Source organism: Alosa pseudoharengus, unplaced genomic scaffold (assembly GCF_046254945.1).
Source record: "Alosa pseudoharengus isolate Yale_2024_CS ecotype anadromous, Long Island Sound unplaced genomic scaffold, YU_APseudo_1.1 YU_APseudo_1.1_scf_3, whole genome shotgun sequence".
NCBI lineage: Eukaryota > Metazoa > Chordata > Actinopteri > Clupeiformes > Clupeidae > Alosa > Alosa pseudoharengus.
In genome coordinates this window covers 4953455-4972594 of record NW_027468718.1, presented here as the reverse complement: position 1 = coordinate 4972594, position 19140 = coordinate 4953455, and the positions used below count along the sequence as shown (strand labels likewise).

The 19140-nt window shown below is 39.2% G+C and overlaps 1 protein-coding gene across 1 annotated transcript; it reads right to left on the bottom strand.

The window, feature by feature from the left end:
- Nucleotides 1–1627: 1627 nt before the first annotated feature.
- Nucleotides 1628–17587, bottom strand: LOC143099496 (uncharacterized). The gene is made up of 4 exons (XM_076262460.1): nucleotides 17534–17587; nucleotides 9905–10052; nucleotides 2335–2382; nucleotides 1628–2049 (listed from the first exon to the last, which is right to left on the bottom strand). The coding sequence occupies exons 1-4, from the start codon at nucleotides 17585–17587 to the stop codon at nucleotides 1628–1630; spliced, it is 672 nt and encodes a 223-aa protein (XP_076118575.1).
- Between the last annotated feature and the right edge of the window lie 1553 nt (nucleotides 17588–19140).

Genomic DNA, 19140 nt, shown 5'->3' with positions numbered 1-19140 from the left:
CAAAACCGTAGTTGCTAACTAAGTAAGCAACTTTGTTGGTTGCAACGCAATTTCCCATTGCCAACCAACTAAGTTGCTAACAGGTTAGCAACTATGGTTTTGGGAAACGCACCCCTGGTTAGGGCTTCGGACTTGCCTCAACCAGTAGGAACGGCTGAAGTGCCTTTGAGCAAGGCACCTACAGTAACCCCTCACTGCTCCCCGAGCGCCGCTGTAGCAGGCAGCTCACTGCGCAGGGATTAGTGTGTGCTTCACCTCACTGTGTGTTCACTGTGCTGAGTGTGTTTCACTAATTCACGGATTGGGATAAATGCAGAGACCAAATTTCCCTCATGGGATCAAAAGAGTATATATACCTATACTTATATACCCTTATTGTAAAGTGTTACCGATAATTGTTTAATGTCAATGAATACGTCCAGTCGTCCAAGCTACGTTTGCCAAGTGTCATGGCATTAAACCAAGCTATACAAGTCCCTTGCATGAACATGTATGCAGACGGAATGTAATATTCCGAAAGGGCCATTTTCCAATTAAAGGTGCTCTTAGCGATACCACACGTTTTTTAGGCTAAAACATCACTTACTGCAAACATTACCTAAAGAACAGCTAGCTGTCTGTGTCCTGAATACACTGTAAAAAAATGCGATCTCGGTGGACAGCCCAGGCTCCAATAACAAACTGTTCCAGAAAATCACAGATGAGATGCGCGTTTAGGAGAGTTTCAATTGCACGGGAGCAGCATGGGATGGAGGAGGAGGAAGTAGCGAGCTAGCTCTCTGTTTTGTTTGAAAGTCAACAGAAGTGACGTTGCCCAGCATCGCTTAGAGCACCTTTAAGTCATTGAGTGCCAAAAACGCGTATTACGTTTTTCCTTCCCATGCGTTGAGTGCCAAAAACGTAATATTACGTTTTTAGCTTTTTTTTTTAAATTACGAAACTAGACACTCTAACACACCTTATATGTGATTTTGGGAACTCTGTGATACATAGAAATGAAATATATGACTATCGAAAACTCATGAAAACGCACAACATTTTATCTGGACATTTAATCTTAAAACTCTGCTTTTGATGGTTGCCGCTTTGGGTTGTATCAGTGACACATGCACGTCAGGTCAAAACCAGGCCATTTTCGTGGGTTCATCACTAGGTGGCAGTCTCGCCAGGTCTCGATAGGTCACTTCCCGGAAACGTTACAGGCAACACTTCATATTTCATCAAAGACGCTACATCTACAGCGATTTTGATGAAAACTAGCCACTGTTTAGCTTGGGATTTCTTAGGAACAGAGGCATGTAGAAATAAACGGTTTGTACCCACTGAGAGCTTAAAGTCTCACCTTTCGAACAAGCCATAGCATGTGTCCATAGCTATAACATAGAATACGCTGTGGCTCTACAAATATCGTCAACAATGATCAAGATTGCTGGCACTCTGGGCCAAATCTTCCGAAAACAGCGCGGCATTCAATGAGTTAATGTGTTTACATGCCACACTATGCATTTGTTACAGGCAAATTCACCTGCAAGTGATGTGTGTGTTTACAAAACAGCTCATCTGGCACAAGTCATTCTAACAGGTATAATTACAGGTGGTGTGTTAGTAACAGCTGTAACAGGTGATCTCAGGGTTGTATGTCATTAACAGGTGAGGTCAGTTGGCAGATGAAGGGGAGTTGCTCCTGGCAGCAGGCGTCCTGCCACAGGTACTTCTGGTGGTCCTGGTCCTGGTCTCCCCCCTCCTGCACCAGCTGGCCGCAGTGGAAGCAGCAGGGGTTGCGGGGAAAGCTGGTGTTCCAGCGCTTGTAGTCCCCCACGGCTGCTCCCCCGCTCCACTCCCAGGGGGCCTGGGGGTTGATCATGCAGCGCTCCAGGCCCACCCAGGCCTTCTCCACGCAGCCCCTGCAGGTAGCCACCTCCATCAGCAGCTCCTCCACAAGGAACTGGGTGCAGTTGTCCAGGATGTGCACCAGCCTGGAGCCCCTCTCAGCACAGTGGTGCAGGGCTCCAACCCAGGACATCGGCTCTGGGACAAACACCAGGTCATCTGCAGGGACACACAATTTACACACACCAACACACACACACACACACACACACACACACACACACACACACACAGAGTATCAACCCAGGACATCTGCCCTGAATTCCAGCTTGTGTGTTTAATGCAAAACCCTAATAGAGGATCTTGAGATTAGTGTAAAGCTTTGCCGTGCTAATACAGGTGTATGAAATGATTTCCTGTGTAATGAATACAGGTAAAGGTGCATCGGGTGATTAGCTATGTGAAGCTAATATGTAATATTAATAGAGATGGGGATGAACTCACTCAGAGTGTAGTTGAAGGTAGGAGGAGGACAGCGAAGAGGGGAGGAGTCTGTCAAGATAAACACAAACACTTTAAGATGAAGAGACCACCATGGTGTGTGTGTGTGTGTGTGTGTGTGCTTGCTTGTGTGCGCAAGTGCGTGCAACAATTAACACACGTACTGTATAAAAAAAGACACACAGACGTTGCTCTCAGCAGTTTCCATGCACTGTTACTAGTTAGCTCCTTTTTTGTTACACCAAAACCCCATAATCTCTCCCTAGGTATGTTTCATTCTTGTGTAGCAAGTCTACAGTTGAACAAAGAAAAAAATTAAGTAATTATATTTGGTAAAAAGGAAGAAAGACTTAGGGTTGCCACTCTCCTTGACACAAAAGGGTTAAAGGCAAAGGATACAGTTAAAAATCTTGGTGTATTAATTGACAGTGATCTAAATTTCAACAGCCACATGAAAGCGATAACTAAATCAGGTTTTTACCACCTCAAAAATATTGCCAAACTCAGAGGGCTGATGTCAAAATATGACTTAGAAAAACTCATTCATGCATTTATCTCCAGCAGGGTTGATTACTGCAATGGACTGTTCACAGATCTTCCTAAAAAGACTATTAAACAGCTTCAGGTGATACAAAATGCAGCAGCTAGGATTTTAACAAAAACTAAAAGAACTGACCATTTTACTCCAATTCTTAAGTCCTTGCACTGGCTTCCAGTAAGTCACAGAATTGACTTTAAAGCACTATTGCTTGTTTATAAATCAGTAAATGGAGCAGGACCTAAATACCTGTCAGACATGCTTTAGCAGTACACACCTTCTCGTCCTCTCAGGTCCCAGGTGAAAAACCTGCTAGTAAAACCTACTGTTAGAACTAAACATGGTGAAGCAGCTTTTAGCTGCTATGTGGCTCAGCTGTGGAACCAACTTTCGGATGACATCAAAAAGGCCCCAACTGTAGCCAGTTTTAAATCTAGACTTAAGACCAAACTGTTCTCAGATGCTTTCTGCTAACTGTGCCGAGTTACAGATTCTGAATCTGCCTTGATAATTATTAGGGCCCGAGCACCGAAGGGCGCAAGGCCCTATTGTTTTTGTAAGGATTATTATTATTATTATAATTATTACAGTGCATGAAAATGCACTATACTGTTCTTCCTAGGCAACAACTTCTTATTATTACAGTGCATGAAAATGCACTGTACTGTTCTTCCTAGGCAACAACTTCTTCTTATTACAGTGCATGAAAATGCACTGTACTGTTCTTCCTAGGCAACAACTTCTTCTTCTTATTACAGTGCATGAAAATGCACTGTACTGTTATTCCAAGGCTTTTTACAGTGCATGAAAATGCACTGTACTGTTCTTCCTAGGCTTCTTCTTATTCTTATTCTTCTTCTAACGCGTTTAATGCAGCTTCAACCGTTTAACGTAGAAACTTCATTCAAACTATGTTACGTAGGTCTTACTTATGACATGGGTGCTATGTATTTTTCATTTTTGTAACTTTTATACTTTTTAAACTATTAATTAAAAACTATCAAAATTTCCCCATTGACTTAACATTGCCCTTTATGACATCACAGCAATTAGAATCCTATGGCAGGTGTTCGGGCCACCTGGACCAACTGCCATTCTCAGGCTTTAAGCATACAAACTGGCCCTATTAAGACTACACATCCTGTTCAACTGCTTCCTCTGCCAAAAACTGTTTCAAAATAAAAGTCCTCACTACAATATTTCACTGTTAAACAATTTAACCCTTTAAACTACTGAACTTTTTAACTGTTCAGCCATTGTAACTGTTACTTGTCATCAACTATGACTCCTACTCACTGTAGCTAGTTAGCTAAGTTAGCTAAGTAACTTGTTTAGCATAGTTAGCATGCTAGCATGTTAACATGCTAGTTAGCATTTTTAGCAAAACTGCTAAAAACAATTAGCTAAGTTAGCTAAGTCACATGGTTAGCATAGTTAGCATACTAGCATGTTAGCATGCTAGTTAGCATTTTTAACAAAACTGCTAAAAATGATTAGCTAAGTTAGCTAAGTCATATGGTTAGCATAATTAGCATGCTAGCATGTTAGCATGCTAGTTAGCATTTTTAGCAAAACTGCTAAAAATAATTAGCTAAGTTAGCTAAGTCACATGGTTAGCATAGTTAGCATGCTAACATGTTAGCATGCTAGTTAACATTTTTAGCAAAACTGCTAAAAATTATTAGCTAAGTTAGCTAAGTCACATGGTTAACATAGTTAACATAGTTAGCATGCTAGCATGTTAGCATGCTAGTTAGCATTTTTAGCAAAACTGCTAAAAATAATTAACTAAGTTAGCTAAGTCACATGGTTAAAATAGTTAGCATGCTAGCATGTTAGCATGCTAGTTACCATTTTTAGCAAAACTGCTAAAAATGATTAGCTAAGTTAGCTAAGTAAAATGGTTAGCATAGTTAGCATGTTACCATGCTAGTTAGCATAGTTAACAAAACTGCTAAAAATGATTAGCTAGGTTATCTAAGTCACATGGTTAACATAGTTAGCATTGCTAACATGCTTCTTAGCATAACTACTAAAAATGAAAACATTAGCTAAGTTAACTATGTTAAGTATTATCCACCTATCCAACTATATTAAACCTTATCTAGCAAGCAAATCATTTAACCATATAAACTATCCACCTATTTAACTGTTCAGTCACTCCAACTATGTTAAACCTCATCTACCTAGCAACCAATATAGTTTGTTTTTATTCTGTATGATATTTTACATCATATTTTTTGCATTTTCATGCACTGTATTTCCTTCAGGAAATGCTTTTCTAGTTCTTCTTATTCTTCTGATTATTCTTCTTCTTCTAACGCAGTTAATGCAGCTTCAACCGTTTAACGTAGAAACTTCATTCAAACATTGCCGCGTAGGTCTTAATTAGGACATGTGGGCTTTGTATTTTTCATCTTTGTAACTTTTATACTTTTTAAACTATTAATTAAAAACTATCAGAATTTCCCCATTGACTTAACATTAGATTATGACATCACAATACGGCCGTTAAGCAATTAGAATCCTATGGCAGGTGTTCGGGCCACCTGCATCAACTGCCATTCTCAGGCTTTAAGCATACAAACTGGCCCTATTAAGACTACACATCCTGTTCAACTGCTTCCTCTGCCGAAAACTGTTTCAAAATAAAAGTCCTCACTACAATATTTCACTGTTAAACAATTTAACCCTTTAAACTACTGAACTTTTTAACTGTTCAGCCATTGTAACTGTTACTTGTCATCAACTATGACTCCTACCCACTGTAGCTAGTTAGCATGGTTAGCATAGTTAGCATGTTAGCATGCTAGCATGTTAGCATGCTAGTTAGCATTTTTTGCAAAACTGCTAAAAATGATTAGCTAAGTTAGCTAAGTCACATGGTTAGCATAGTTAGCATGCTAACATGTTAGCATGCTAGTTAGCATTTTTTATAAAACTGCTAAAAATGATTAGCTAAGTTAGCTAAGTCACATGGTTAGCATAGTTAGCATGCTAGCATGTTAGCATGCTAGTTAGCATTTTTTGCAAAACTACTAAAAATGATTAGCTAAGTTAGCTAAGTCACATGGTTAGCATAGTTAGCATGCTAGCATGTTAGCATGCTAGTTAGCATGCTAGTTAGCATTTTTAGCAAAACTGTTAAAAATGATTAGCTAAGTTAGCTAAGTCACATGGTTAGCATAGTTAGCATGCTAACATGTTAGCATGCTAGTTAGCATTTTTAGCAAAACTACTAAAAATTATTAGCTAAGTTAGCTAAGTAACATGGTTAACATAGTTAGCATGTTAGCATTGCTAACATGGTAGTTAGCATAACTACTAAAAATGAAAACATTAGCTAAGTTAACTAAGTTAAGTATTATCCACCTATTTAACCGTTCTATCATTCCAACTATATTAAACCTTATGTACCAAGCAAATCATTTAACCATATAAACTATCCACCTATTTAACTGTTCAGTCACTCCAACTATATTAAACCTCATCTACCTAGCAACCAATATAGTTTGTTTTTACTCTGTATGATATTTTACATCATATTTTTTGCATTTTCATGCACTGTATTTCCTTCAGGAAATGCTTTTCTAGTTCTTCTTATTCTTCTGATTATTCTTCTTCTTCTAACGCAGTTAATGCAGCTTCAACCGTTTAACGTAGAAACTTCATTCAAACATTGACGCGTAGGTCTTAATTAGGACATGTGGGCTTTGTATTTTTCAACTTTGTAACTTTTATACTTTTTAAACTATTAATTAAAAACTATCAAAATTTTCCCATTGACTTAACATTGCCCTTTATGACATCACAGCAATTAGAATCGTATGGCAGGTGTTCAGGCCAGCTGGCCCAACTGCCATTCTCAGGCTTTAAGCATACAAACTGGCCCTATTAAGACTACACATCCTGTTCAACTGCTTCCTCTGCCAAAAACTGTTTCAAAATAAAAGTCCTCACTACAATATTTCACTGTTAAACAATTTAACCCTTTAAACTACTGAACTTTTTAACTGTTCAGCCATTGTAACTGTTACTTGTCATCAACTATGACTCTTACCCACTGTAGCTAGTTAGCTAAGTTAGCTAAGTAACTTGTTTAGCATAGTTAGCATACTAGCATGTTAGCATGCTAGTTAGCATGCTAGTTAGCATTTTTAGCAAAACTGCTAAAAATGATTAGTTAAGTTAGCTAAGTCACATGGTTAGCATAGTTAGCATGCTAGCATGTTAGCATGCTAGTTAGCATTTTTAACAAAACTGCTAAAAATGATTAGCTAAGTCACATGGTTAGCATAGTTAGCATGCTAACATGTTAGTTAGCATTTTTAGTAAAACTGCTAAAAATGATTAGATAAGTTAGCTAAGTCACATGGTTAGCATAGTTAGCATGCTAACATGTTAGTTAGCATTTTTAGTAAAACTGCTAAAAATGATTAGCTAAGTTAGCTAAGTCACATGGTTAGCATAGTTAGCATGCTAGCATGTTAGCATGTTAGTTAGCATTTTTAACAAAACTGCTAAAAATGATTAGCTAAGTTAGATAAGTCATATGGTTAGCATAGTTAGCATGCTAGCATGTTAGCTAGCATTTTTAGTAAAACTGCTAAAAATGATTAGCTAAGTTAGCTAAGTCACATGGTTAGCATAGTTAGTATGTTAGCATGCTAACATGTTAGCATGCTAGTTAGCATTTTTAGCAAAACTGCTAAAAATGATTAGCTAAGTTAGCTAAGTAACATAGTTAGCATAGTTAGCATGCTAGCATGTTAACATGCTAGTTAGCATTTTTAACAAAACTGCTAAAAATGATTAGCTAAGTTAGCTAAGTAACATGGTTGGCATAGTTAGCATGCTAACATGCTAGTTAGCATTTTTAACAAAACTGCTAAAAATGATTAGCTAAGTCACATGGTTAGCATAGTTAGCATGTTAGTTAGCATAGTTAGCATAACTACTAAACATTTTAACATTAGCTAAGTTAAGTAACTTGGTTAACATTATTATCTTTGATAACATAGTTGGTATAACTGCTAGCAAACATTAGAGCCATTCCAACTGTCAGTTATCGTCAATTATCTACCTAAATAATTTAACCATTTAAATTATCCACCTATTTAACCGTTCAATCATTCCAACAATATTAAACTTTATCTACCAAGCAAATCATTTAACTATATAAACTATCCACCTATTTAACTGTTCAGTCATTCCAACTATATTAAACCTCATCTACCTAGTTCAGTCATTCCAACTACATTAAACCTCATCTACCTAGCAAATAATTTAACCATATGAACTCATCATATTTTTGCATTTTCATGCACTGTATTTCCTTCAGGAAATGCTTTTCTAGTTATTATTATTCCGCTTACCACTTTTTCTTTACGCTATTTCTCTTGAACAGTTTAACTTAGAAACTTCATTCAAACTTTGTAACGTAGGTATTCAAACTGACAAAGCTGCTATGTATTTTTCATCTTTGTAACTTTTATACTTTTTAAACTATTAAAGAAAAACTTTTTAAAATTCCCCATAGACTTAACATTGCCGATTATGACATCATAATATGGCCATTAAGCAATTAGAATCCTATGGCAGGTGTTCGGGCCACCTGGATCAACTGCCACTTTCAGGCTTTAAGCATACAAACTGGCCCTATTAAGACTACACATCCTGTTCAACTGCTTCCTCTGCCAAAAACTGTTTCAAAATAAAAGTCCTCACTACAATATTTCACTGTTAAACAATTTAACCCTTTAAACTACTGAACTTTTTAACTGTTTAGCCATTGTAACTGTTACTTGTCATCAACTATGACTCCTACCCACTGTAGCTAGTTAGCATGGTTAGCATAGTTAGCATGCTAGCATGTTAGCATGCTAATTAGCATTTTTAGCAAAATTACTAAAAATGATTAGCTAAGTTAGCTAAGTCACATGGTTAGCATAGTTAGCATGCTAGCATGTTAGCATGCTAGTTAGCATAGTTAGCAAAACTGCTAAAAATGATTAGCTAAGTTAGCTAAGTCACATGGTTAGCATGGTTAGCATGCTAACATGTTAGCATGCTAGTTAGCATTTTCAACAAAACTGCTAAAAATGATTAGCTAAGTTAGTTAAGTAACATGGTTAACATAGTTAACATGCTAGTTAGCATAACTACTAAATATGAAAACATTAGCTAAGTTAACTAAGTTAAGTAACTTGGTTAACATTATTATATTTGATAACATAGTTAGCATAACTGCTAGCAAACATTAGAGCCATTCCAACTGTCAGTTATCGTCAATTATCTACCTAAATAATTTAACCATTTAAATTATCCACCTATTTAACCATTCAATCATTCCAACTATATTAAACCTTACCTACCAAGTAAATAATTTAACTATATAAACTATCCACCTATTTAACTGTTCAGTCATTCCAACTATATTAAACCTCATCTACCTAGCAACCAATATAGTTTGTTTTTACTCTGTATGATATTTTACATCATATTTTTTGCATTTTCATGCACTGTATTTCCTTCAGGAAATGCTTTTCTAGTTATTATTATTATTATTATTTTTCTATATTATTATTGTTATTCTACTTTTTCGCTTTCCTGTTTTTGAGGTGGTTAACATGGATGAAAACTCTTGAAATTTGGCACACACGTCAGGTGTCACGCATCGCAGTTAGGTACAAGAGCTTGACCCCGGGCGTGGCCCAGGGACTCGCTAGCGCCCCCTAAGGTGACTGATCCTGTGGTTGGCAAATATTTTTCTACCTTGTCTTTTATTACTTTTTTACTACTTTTGCCTTTGTTTTTGCTTACTAATTATTCGTTATTTTTAAAATATTTTACCTTGTGTTTTATGATCTTTACCTTTTAACTATTCTTTGACTATATTGCCTTTCTATGCTTTTATTTGTTATTATTGTTTGGATTTGTTTATGTAAAGCACATTGAATGACCTCTGTGTATGAAATGCGCTATATAAATAAACTTGACTTGACTTGTAAGTGCTAATTAATGCGTTCTGCGGACCTTCTATGGCCATGATGCTCTTCTTCAGTCTGCTGCTGATGTTGTCCAGTTTCTCAAACTCCACTCTAAACACGTGGTCTGATTCTGGAGAAGATGCGATACTCCTGAGCTCGTCTTGTGCTGACTGACTGTCAAAGGCACTTCCGATCTGCCACATAAGGAAGAGAATTAGCATCTCACATTAGAATTGAATTTCCCCTTGGGGATCAATCTCTATCTATCTATCTATCTATCTAAAGGAAATTATCTGGCAATATTTTGCACAACACAGTACGATGTTGGATTTTAAGAATCAATATAAAAATGTTCCTTAAAGTCAACTTGTTGTGCAAAATGTTACCAACACCAAGCTACGGGAGCCCAAATACTGTCCTGTCTGTGCTGTGCTTTAAGGTGCAGTGGATAAAAATAAAACAGTTAACGTAAACATATAAATTAGCACCTACCCCAATAGCATATCTAGTAATATTTTTTCCATCAGCCAGTGCTGTGACACTGGGGTAGTTTGAAGCATCTGAGGATTGGCCATCTGTGAGGACAATGAGGATTCTACGGGCATCAGGTCTTGCTCCAGCAGAAGAATCAAACAGTTCTTCCCTGTGTAAATATTATAGATTCAGGATTTATACCTCAAATGATAATAGACTGTACTACTGTACTTTCTTTGTAAACAACAGACAAAGATATTTCATTCAGCTCATATCAGATACATGACTATGCAATTCCACATGCAGATGACTTGAACAGTTTTTCTACAGATTGGAAAAATGTAGTTAAAATCTGTTGAGTTTAAAGGTTTTGCCAGCGATTTTGAATGACATCACATTTCAGGGGATATGACGGATTACAAAGCAGCATCTTATAGTTTACGTAGAGCTATTAAAGATGCAAAGCGGCGCTATAGAGACAAAGTTGAAGCTGATTTCTTGGAGGGTGATCCAGCACGAGTGTGGAAAGGACTCCGAACCATCACTGGCTTTGAAAGAAAGTCCCCTCCTATGATGAATGTGAGTAAAGCCCTCCCTGATGAACTTAATGCTTTTTATGCTCGCTTTGACATGAAAAACACAGACTATCTTGCACTAGCTGCAGCATGTGAAGCAAATGAGGATGCACCTTTCTGTGTCTCTGAGGTCGATGTGAGCAATGCCTTTAGGAGGGTAAATTGTAGAAAAGCTGCTGGACCGGATGGAATTTCTAACAGGGTTTTGAAATCCTGCGCTGCTCAGTTAGCTCCTGTGTTCACTTATATCTTTAACACATCATTGGCTCAAGAGACAGTTCCTACTTGCCTCAAGCAGTCTGTTATTGTTCCAGTACCGAAAAACAAAAGTCCATCATGTCTGAATGACTACCGCCCAGTAGCCCTGACATCTACAGTGATGAATTGTTTTGAGAAGCTTGTGAAAAACATTATCTGCTCATCCCTCCCTGCCTCCTTCGACCCCCTCCAATTTGCTTACAGAGCCAACAGGTCTACAGAGGATGCTATCTCAAACCTCATGCACACCACCTTAACTCACCTGGAGGAGGGGAATGGGAATTATGTGAGGATGTTGTTCATTGACTTTAGTTCAGCATTCAACACGATAGTACCTCTCTCACAAAGATGAAGGCCTTAGGACTGAACACCACAATGTGTCACTGGATATTTGACTTTCTCACCAACCGTTTACAAGTGGTTAGAGTGGGGGGTCTGACATCTGACTCATTAACCATCAGCACTGGTGCTCCCCAAGGCTGTGTTTTGAGTCCACTGCTGTACAACATCTACACACATGACTGCAAAGCCAACAGTAGTTATACCTCCATCATCAAGTTTGCAGATGACACAGTGATCTTGGGCCTGATTAGTAACAACAATGAACAGCTCTACTTGGATCAGGTTGATGAGGTGGCACAGTGGTGTCAATCTAACAGCTTGACACTGAATATCAATAAAACCAAGGAAATGGTAGTGGATTACAGAAGGCAGCAGCAGAACTACAGTTACACCCCACTAATGATCAGCGGGCAACCTGTAGAGAGTCACAAGTTTTAAATACCTTGGTGTCCACATTACTGAAGACTTAACATGGACTGTTAACACTCAACATGTTCTGAAGAAGTCCAGACAACGACTCTACTTCCTTCGTCAGATAAGGAAATTCAAAGTTTCTACATCCATCATGAAGGCCTTCTACACTTCAGCGGTTGAGAGTGTTCTAACTGGTAGCATCATCACCTGGTATGGGAACTCCACAGTTCGAGATTGTAGTACTCTGCAGAGAGTAGTGCGCTCAGCTGAACGTACTATAAGAACTCAACTCCCTGCTTTACAAGATATCTATTCCAGAAGAGTACTTCTAAGAGCCCAAAAGATTCTGAAGGACTCTTCTCATCCTAACAATGGATTATTCCTACCGCTGAAATCAAGAAAACGTAGTCACAAAGCCAGAACTGAGAGACTCAGGAGAAGTTTTTATCCCCAGGCCATCCGAACTCTGAACTCACACTATACTGACTTTGCACACATTCACTCCTCAGCACTCTCAAACATTTCCCAACTCTGAACTCACACTATACTGACTTTGCACTCATTCACTCCTCAGCACTCATGACCCCCCCCCCCACACACACACACACCTACATGACTTTTAGCACTTTTACATCCCTCTCCCTATGCTACAGACCTTTTATTTATTTCTTATTTCATCACACGTCAAAACACACACACACACACACACACACACACACACACACACACACACACACACACACACACATATCTGACTTTCTCCAACTTTTGCACATCTCCATAGAACCTTTTATTTATTATTTTTGATTTCTCCTCCATCTATCTACCCATGTCCTTGATTGCCTAGTCTTTCTGCCCCCCCCCCCAACCCCCACCCCACCCCCATCCCCAACACACACACAAAATACACACACACTTACATCATCACTGTCATCACCTCACATACATACAGCACACTGCTTGCTACAGTAAGCCTCCTCTACATACTTGCTGCACACTGCCCCCCCCCCTACATACACAGCACATTGTCTTCAGGATCTTCTCCAACACACATCCTCTACATACTTACAGCACACTGCCCCCACCTACCCACACACACACTACACACACACACACACAGTCACTGCTCCACTCCCCTCCCGCCCACACACACATCTTCACTGTCATCACTCACATACATCATACATACAGTACTCTGCTTGCAATAGTAAGTCCCTTCACCATACTTGCAGTACACTGCCCCCCCCCTCCCCTACATACACAGCACATTATTTCATCAGGAAGCTTCTCCAACACACATCCCCAACATACTTACAGCACACTGCCCCCCCAATACACAGCACATTGTCTCATGAGGAAGCTTCTCCAACACACATATTGCACACTGCCCTCTCCCCACATACACATCACACTATCCCATCTCCCCTGTCATCCCCCCAACACACACACCAAGACCCCTGGCAGTTGGGTTAGCCCCTTGAGCCGTGGATCTGCCCAAGGTTTCTTCCTTGGTAAGGGAGTTTTTCCTTGCCCCTGTTGCTCTTGGGTGCTCCTTGTTGGTGCCCCCCCCCAATCCCAAATCTCCCCCACCTTTCTTAAGCAGCCCTTGACACTTAATCTACTAAACCCCTCTTCTACTGCACTTTTTACCCCCCCCCCCCCCATAAATGCACAAATATATATATATATTATATATATATAATAATTTCACTGCATTTCTTACTTCCAGTAACTATATGCATGTGACAATAAACCTCCTTGTATCCTTGTATCCTTGTACATCTGTTGATTTTTTTTAAACAAACAACAAGAAAACACCAGTGAACACACTGCAAAAATGGCTCTCCAAATATAAGACAAATTATTCCAAATCTAAGCATATTTGTACTTTTATGGAGAACTCCTGCCATTTTTAACACAGAGTCCTGTTGCTCGAGGTCACCAAGAACTATAGGTAGGGAAAAAAGTGCAAAAATCTGTGCTACCTAACATGACTTCGCCTCCTAGCAGCTAATGCACCTAAGCAGCTACAAAGCCAATGCACCCAAGCAGCTACAAAGCCATGCTCTGGGAGCATTTCTTAAACGGAGCCTTTGTGTCTCTTAACAGACTCAAAATGTCAAGCACAAGTACTGTGTTGTGCAACATGAACATGGTCCTTACATGAACCCACAATGTGTGTTCAACTCAGTAATGTGAAGAAACTATAAATCCTGTGTCCAGTGTCCTTCATGGAAAGGAGAGATAGTGGATTGTGAGGAGATATTTTCTCAATGTGACAATAAATGTTAAACGGGTAAGGAACCGCTTAGAACCGCTGATGGTGTCTTTAACAGGGCAGTTGAAACAGATAAAGGTCTCAGACCAGACTAGACAAAACTTCATGTAAGACTTACACAACTGTCTGGATAGCACCTGCAGTTGTAGTGCCTCCTTGTCTCTGGAGGATACTGTCCACCTGATGTTCCCATCCTGTTCTCCGGAACTGATGAAAGTTCACATGGAAGATGATTCTATAGGAGTACTGTGCAAAGGCAAACTGCAGAGACAAAAACATCCAATGCTCAGCAGATGGCGTAACGTCCCCAAGAAACGTACATATGGATATCTAAACTGTTTACTTTATTCATAGTGTATTACTACTGCTAACACAGAGTTTCTGAAATTCAGGCCATCTTTAACAAAACTTGTCCCACAGCTGACTTCTGGATTATGGACTTCCTTACTAACAGACCCCATACTGTTAAATGCAACATTTTGGGAACTCTATGATGAATAGAACTGAAATAGATGACGATCGAAAATTCATGAAAACACACAATCTGGACATTTCATCATAACTCCGCTTTTGATGGTTGCCGATTTGGGTCGAATCAGTGATGCATGCACGTCAGGTCAAAACCAGGCCATTTATTTTCGTGGGTTTATCACTAGGTGGCAGTCTTGCCACGTCTCGCTTGGTCACTTCCCGGAAACTTTACAGGCAACATTTCATATTTCATGAAAGACACTATATCTCCATTTCTAAAAAAAAACCAGGGATTTTGATGAAAACTTGTCACTGTTTAGCTTGGGATTTCTCAAGAACAGAGGCATGTAAAAATAAACGGTTTGTACCCACTGAGAGCTTAAAGACCCACCTTTCAAACGAGCCATAGTATGTGTCCATAGCTATAACATAGCATACGCTGTGGCTCTACAAAAATCGTCAACAATGATCTAGATTGCTGGCACTCTAGGCCAAAACTTCCGAAAACAGCGTGGCATTCAAAGTGGTAATGTAAAATGCAATTATAATAATGCAATAACACAATACAATGTTCTACAATTAGTCATAATATATAATATAATGCTTATCAAACATCCCGAGACTTGTCAATTTCTGCCGGGAAATACAACCAGTGCCAACACTTAATTCCATACAGATGTACAAATACATCTGTACTTACCAATGTTTCAGTATGGCCTATCTTAATGTAGTGGGAATCCGATTAAAAATGAACAGCATCTTGTTCATTTCTTTCGGTAATGGTGGGAGGGCGGGTGTGTGCAAAAAGGAGGAAATAGAATGGGGGGGGGGTGATATACATTTTACGTAAACATTTCTAAAAGAGGAATTTCTATGAAACAGAGATGTCCAGAATGTCTAGCTCTTTTATTATGTTCTTGAATGCGGGTATACTACCGTTATTCAACAAAGACTAAAGTTTTAGTAAGTTCTGTTTGCAATATGAATTGTTTTGCCTAATTCCAATGCCATTATTATCTTCAGTTTTAAGTAAAACTAGATGTACCGCAGAGCGGTACAAAATATGACCGCCGCCCAGTCCAGCACATTTTTTCCACAAAAAGAAATCACGCTGAAAGGCCTATATGATTCTAACTGTCTCACTAAATTGCATTATCCACACTCAATTCTCACTGGTATCTGCTAGACAACAAGTACCAAAACATGATTAGTTCATAGATTTTCACATGTAAAATTCATTTTATACAACCCCACCTCCATCTTGCCTGTTCATAATTCTGAGAAATTCTTGATTGTTTGTGTTATGTTTATGTTATGTGTGTGGGTGTGTGTGTGTGTGAGTGTGTGTGTGTGCGTGCTTGTGTGTGTGCCTACGTATGTGTCTGTGCATGGAAGCGTACATATGTCTACTGTGTGAGTATGTGTCATACGTATGATTACTGTGTGTGTGTGTGTGTATCTGTTTGTGCACATGTGTGCAAATGAAATGGGTTAACATGACCCCTAGAGGCAAATATACGGAAAAAAATGGTCATCCTAGGCCCTACAGTTCTCAAGATATTCACAGAGAACTGTGTCTGGCCTACCCTCCTTTCGGGGGGTCCAGTCCAGCGGGGGGGCTACAGATCAAAACGAAAAATTACGGTTCCATGCTATCCATGTGGGGGTACATGCCCACCAAGTTTTGTGTACCCCGGTCTTTCAGTGTCCCGGGAATCCTTGTTGGTGTACGTCACTAAATGTACACATAAATTATTTTATTGTAAGGCCCCCCATGAACGAAAGTACACAAAACTTGGCATGCGTTCGGAGGGTGTCATAATGATCCTACACTTTCAATTTCGTGCAGTTTTGACCATGTCAGCCAGAGATATTGTGATGAAAACACCTAATTTTTTGCTTTTTAATTTTTAACTAGGTGGTGCTATACATGAAATAAGTGGTAATGGGATGGGTTGACATGGCCCCTTGAGATCAATATACAAAAAAAAGGTGGACCTCCTAGGCCCTACGGTCCTCGAGATATTCACAGAAAACTGTCTCCGGCCACCTACAGGCCAGTTGGTGTATAGTAACATAAATTAATTTATTGTGTGGCCCCCCATGAACAGAATTCCACGAAACTTGGCGTACATTCAGAGGGTGTCATAATGATCCTACACTTCCAATTTCGTGCAGTTTTGACTAAGTTAGGTCACAGATACCTGCGATTACAACACCTCATTTTTACTTTTTTGTGTTTAACTAGGTGGCGCTATACATGAAATGAGTGGTTATGGAATGGGTTGACATGGCCCCTTGAGATCAACATACAAAAAAAAAAATGGTCCTCCTAAACCCTACGGTTTTCGAGATATTCCCAGAAAACTGTGTCTGCCCTACCCTCCTTTCGGGGGGTCCAGTCCAGCGGGGGGGCTACAGATCAAAACGAAAAACGATGGTTCCATGCTATCCATGTGGGGTTACATGCCCACCAAGTTTCGTGTACCCCGGTCTTTCAGTGTCCCGGGACTCATTGACGGAAATTTGGGCATGCGAAAAAGAAAAAAAAAAAAAAAAAAAAAAAAAAATCTGACTAAACCTATATGACCGCCGCTTCGCTGCGCGGCGGTCATAATAAAAGCAAATTTGAATATTTTAATTAAAATAGCAAAAGGAAAAAAAAATACATTTTATTTCTCTATTAAATATCATGAAACACACTACAAGGTATTAAAAGGTAAATTTATAATACATTTGTTCACCAGCCTGGCATGGCCAGACTTTTTTTTATCAGCTGTCAATGTCTTGTATAATAGAACAGACAGAATTTCTCAAATTAAATTTGAACTAACAATAATATTGAATCAAAGGTCAGACTCACTGAGGTGTTAAACTCTAGGAGACTCCTGGTCACATTTTTCACAAAGGCTTTCATGACCGAGAACTGCTTTGCCGCCACACTCCCAGATTCATCCAGTAAGAAGACTATATCTGCAGCCGCTGAAGAGGAAACATTTTGTGGATGATTTTACATTATTACAATATGGAGTGTATTCAGAAAGGTTTGCTGAATACCGGGCTTTCACTGTAAATATACCTTATTGCTCATAACTTATATACAGTGTTGTTGTTTTTGTTTATGTTGTTAAATGTTGATGTTTTTGCAGGTGGTTGATTGACAGAAGTATTCATGAAAAGTATACGGAAGTGATGACTTGCACAATGAATGCAACTACGTAAGTGACTACTTGTTCATGTGGTGAAGTTTTGATTGATTGAATGAGAAGACACTTGGGCAGGAAGAGTGCTGATTTGTTAAGACAGACTGGACAGACGGGGTGTCATTTTTCCAGAGCGTGGAAGTTTACAAGAAATTAAAATCAGAGCATTTGGATTGAAGCGACTCTGGAGCGACCGGCGCGGCCTGCGCAGGACATAACTTTGATTAGATTTATTCGTTTTTTGGACTCTTTTTGTGGACATTTCGGGACGCCGGTGCCCACGGACCTCGTTTGCAAACCCGTTACGCTATCCAACAAAATATTGTTTGGTGACTGCTAGTCTGAGATTTACGGCTCCCATTGACCTGCATTCAAAAAAACTAAACATATTTTGAAAATGTGCTCAAATATGTTTATTTTATATAGCGCCTTTCTCAAACCCATGGTCGCTTTACATAGTAGGAAGGCAAAGTAACACAATAACAAACAAACAAAACAATACAACAGAGACAAGTTATCTGTATGGAACTATGTGTTGGGTGTGGAAGAGAAGTGATCATTGAACAGAAAGGTCTTGAAATGTGCTTTGAAGAAAGGAAGAGAAGGACAGGCACGAAGGGGTTGGGGGAGGGGGCCAGGAAACTGAAGGACCTGCCACCCAGGGTGGATAGCCAGGAGGTTTTGGTCAGAGGATCTGAGTGAGCGGGAAGGAGTGTAAGGGGTCAGGAGGTCACAGATATAGGGGGGGAGCAAGGTTGTGGAGGGCTTTGAAGGTGAGTAGTAGTACTTTGTAAGCAAGAATAACAGAAATTGATCAAAGCAATGTAGAGAACTCTTATGAAAACGGTCAGCTCCTAAGACTTTACCCATTGCTCAGATTTCTGCTCATCTGATGTCAAATGGCAGAGTTATGAAAAACATACCTTAATGATACACCACAATTTATAAAAGAACAAAGTTTAAAATAAAAACACAATCGATCTGATGGATAAGAACAATAATTGGAAAGGAAGCACAAGATTGAAAAGAAGGGTCCTTCTTTTCTTTTCTAATAAATATATAGTCTGGTCAGTTTGGGGCAAAAAAGGGGTCAAGGCTGCAAATCATGATTAACTTTTGAGCCAATGTTTTTCTGTTCATTTAGGGCCCAATAAAGAAAAAAATGCAAGGAGCCCAAAAAATTAGGTGGGGGAAGGTCCTGAAACGGCCACGCCCACTTTTTAGACCCAGAATTCTGTATCTCGGCTCCTGAAGGTCGCAGAGAGTT

Excerpts from the sequence above, each read along its gene's own strand:
- LOC143099496 (XM_076262460.1), bottom strand. The coding sequence starts at position 17,587 with ATGAAAGCCTTTGTGAAAAATGTGACCAGGAGTCTCCTAGAGTTTAAC. Across the intron at positions 10,053-17,533 it reads TCCTAGAGTTTAACACCTCA|ATCGGAAGTGCCTTTGACAG; the intron begins GTGAGTCTGACC and ends CTTATGTGGCAG. Across the intron at positions 2,383-9,904 it reads GAGCATCATGGCCATAGAAG|ACTCCTCCCCTCTTCGCTGT; the intron begins GTCCGCAGAACG and ends TTATCTTGACAG.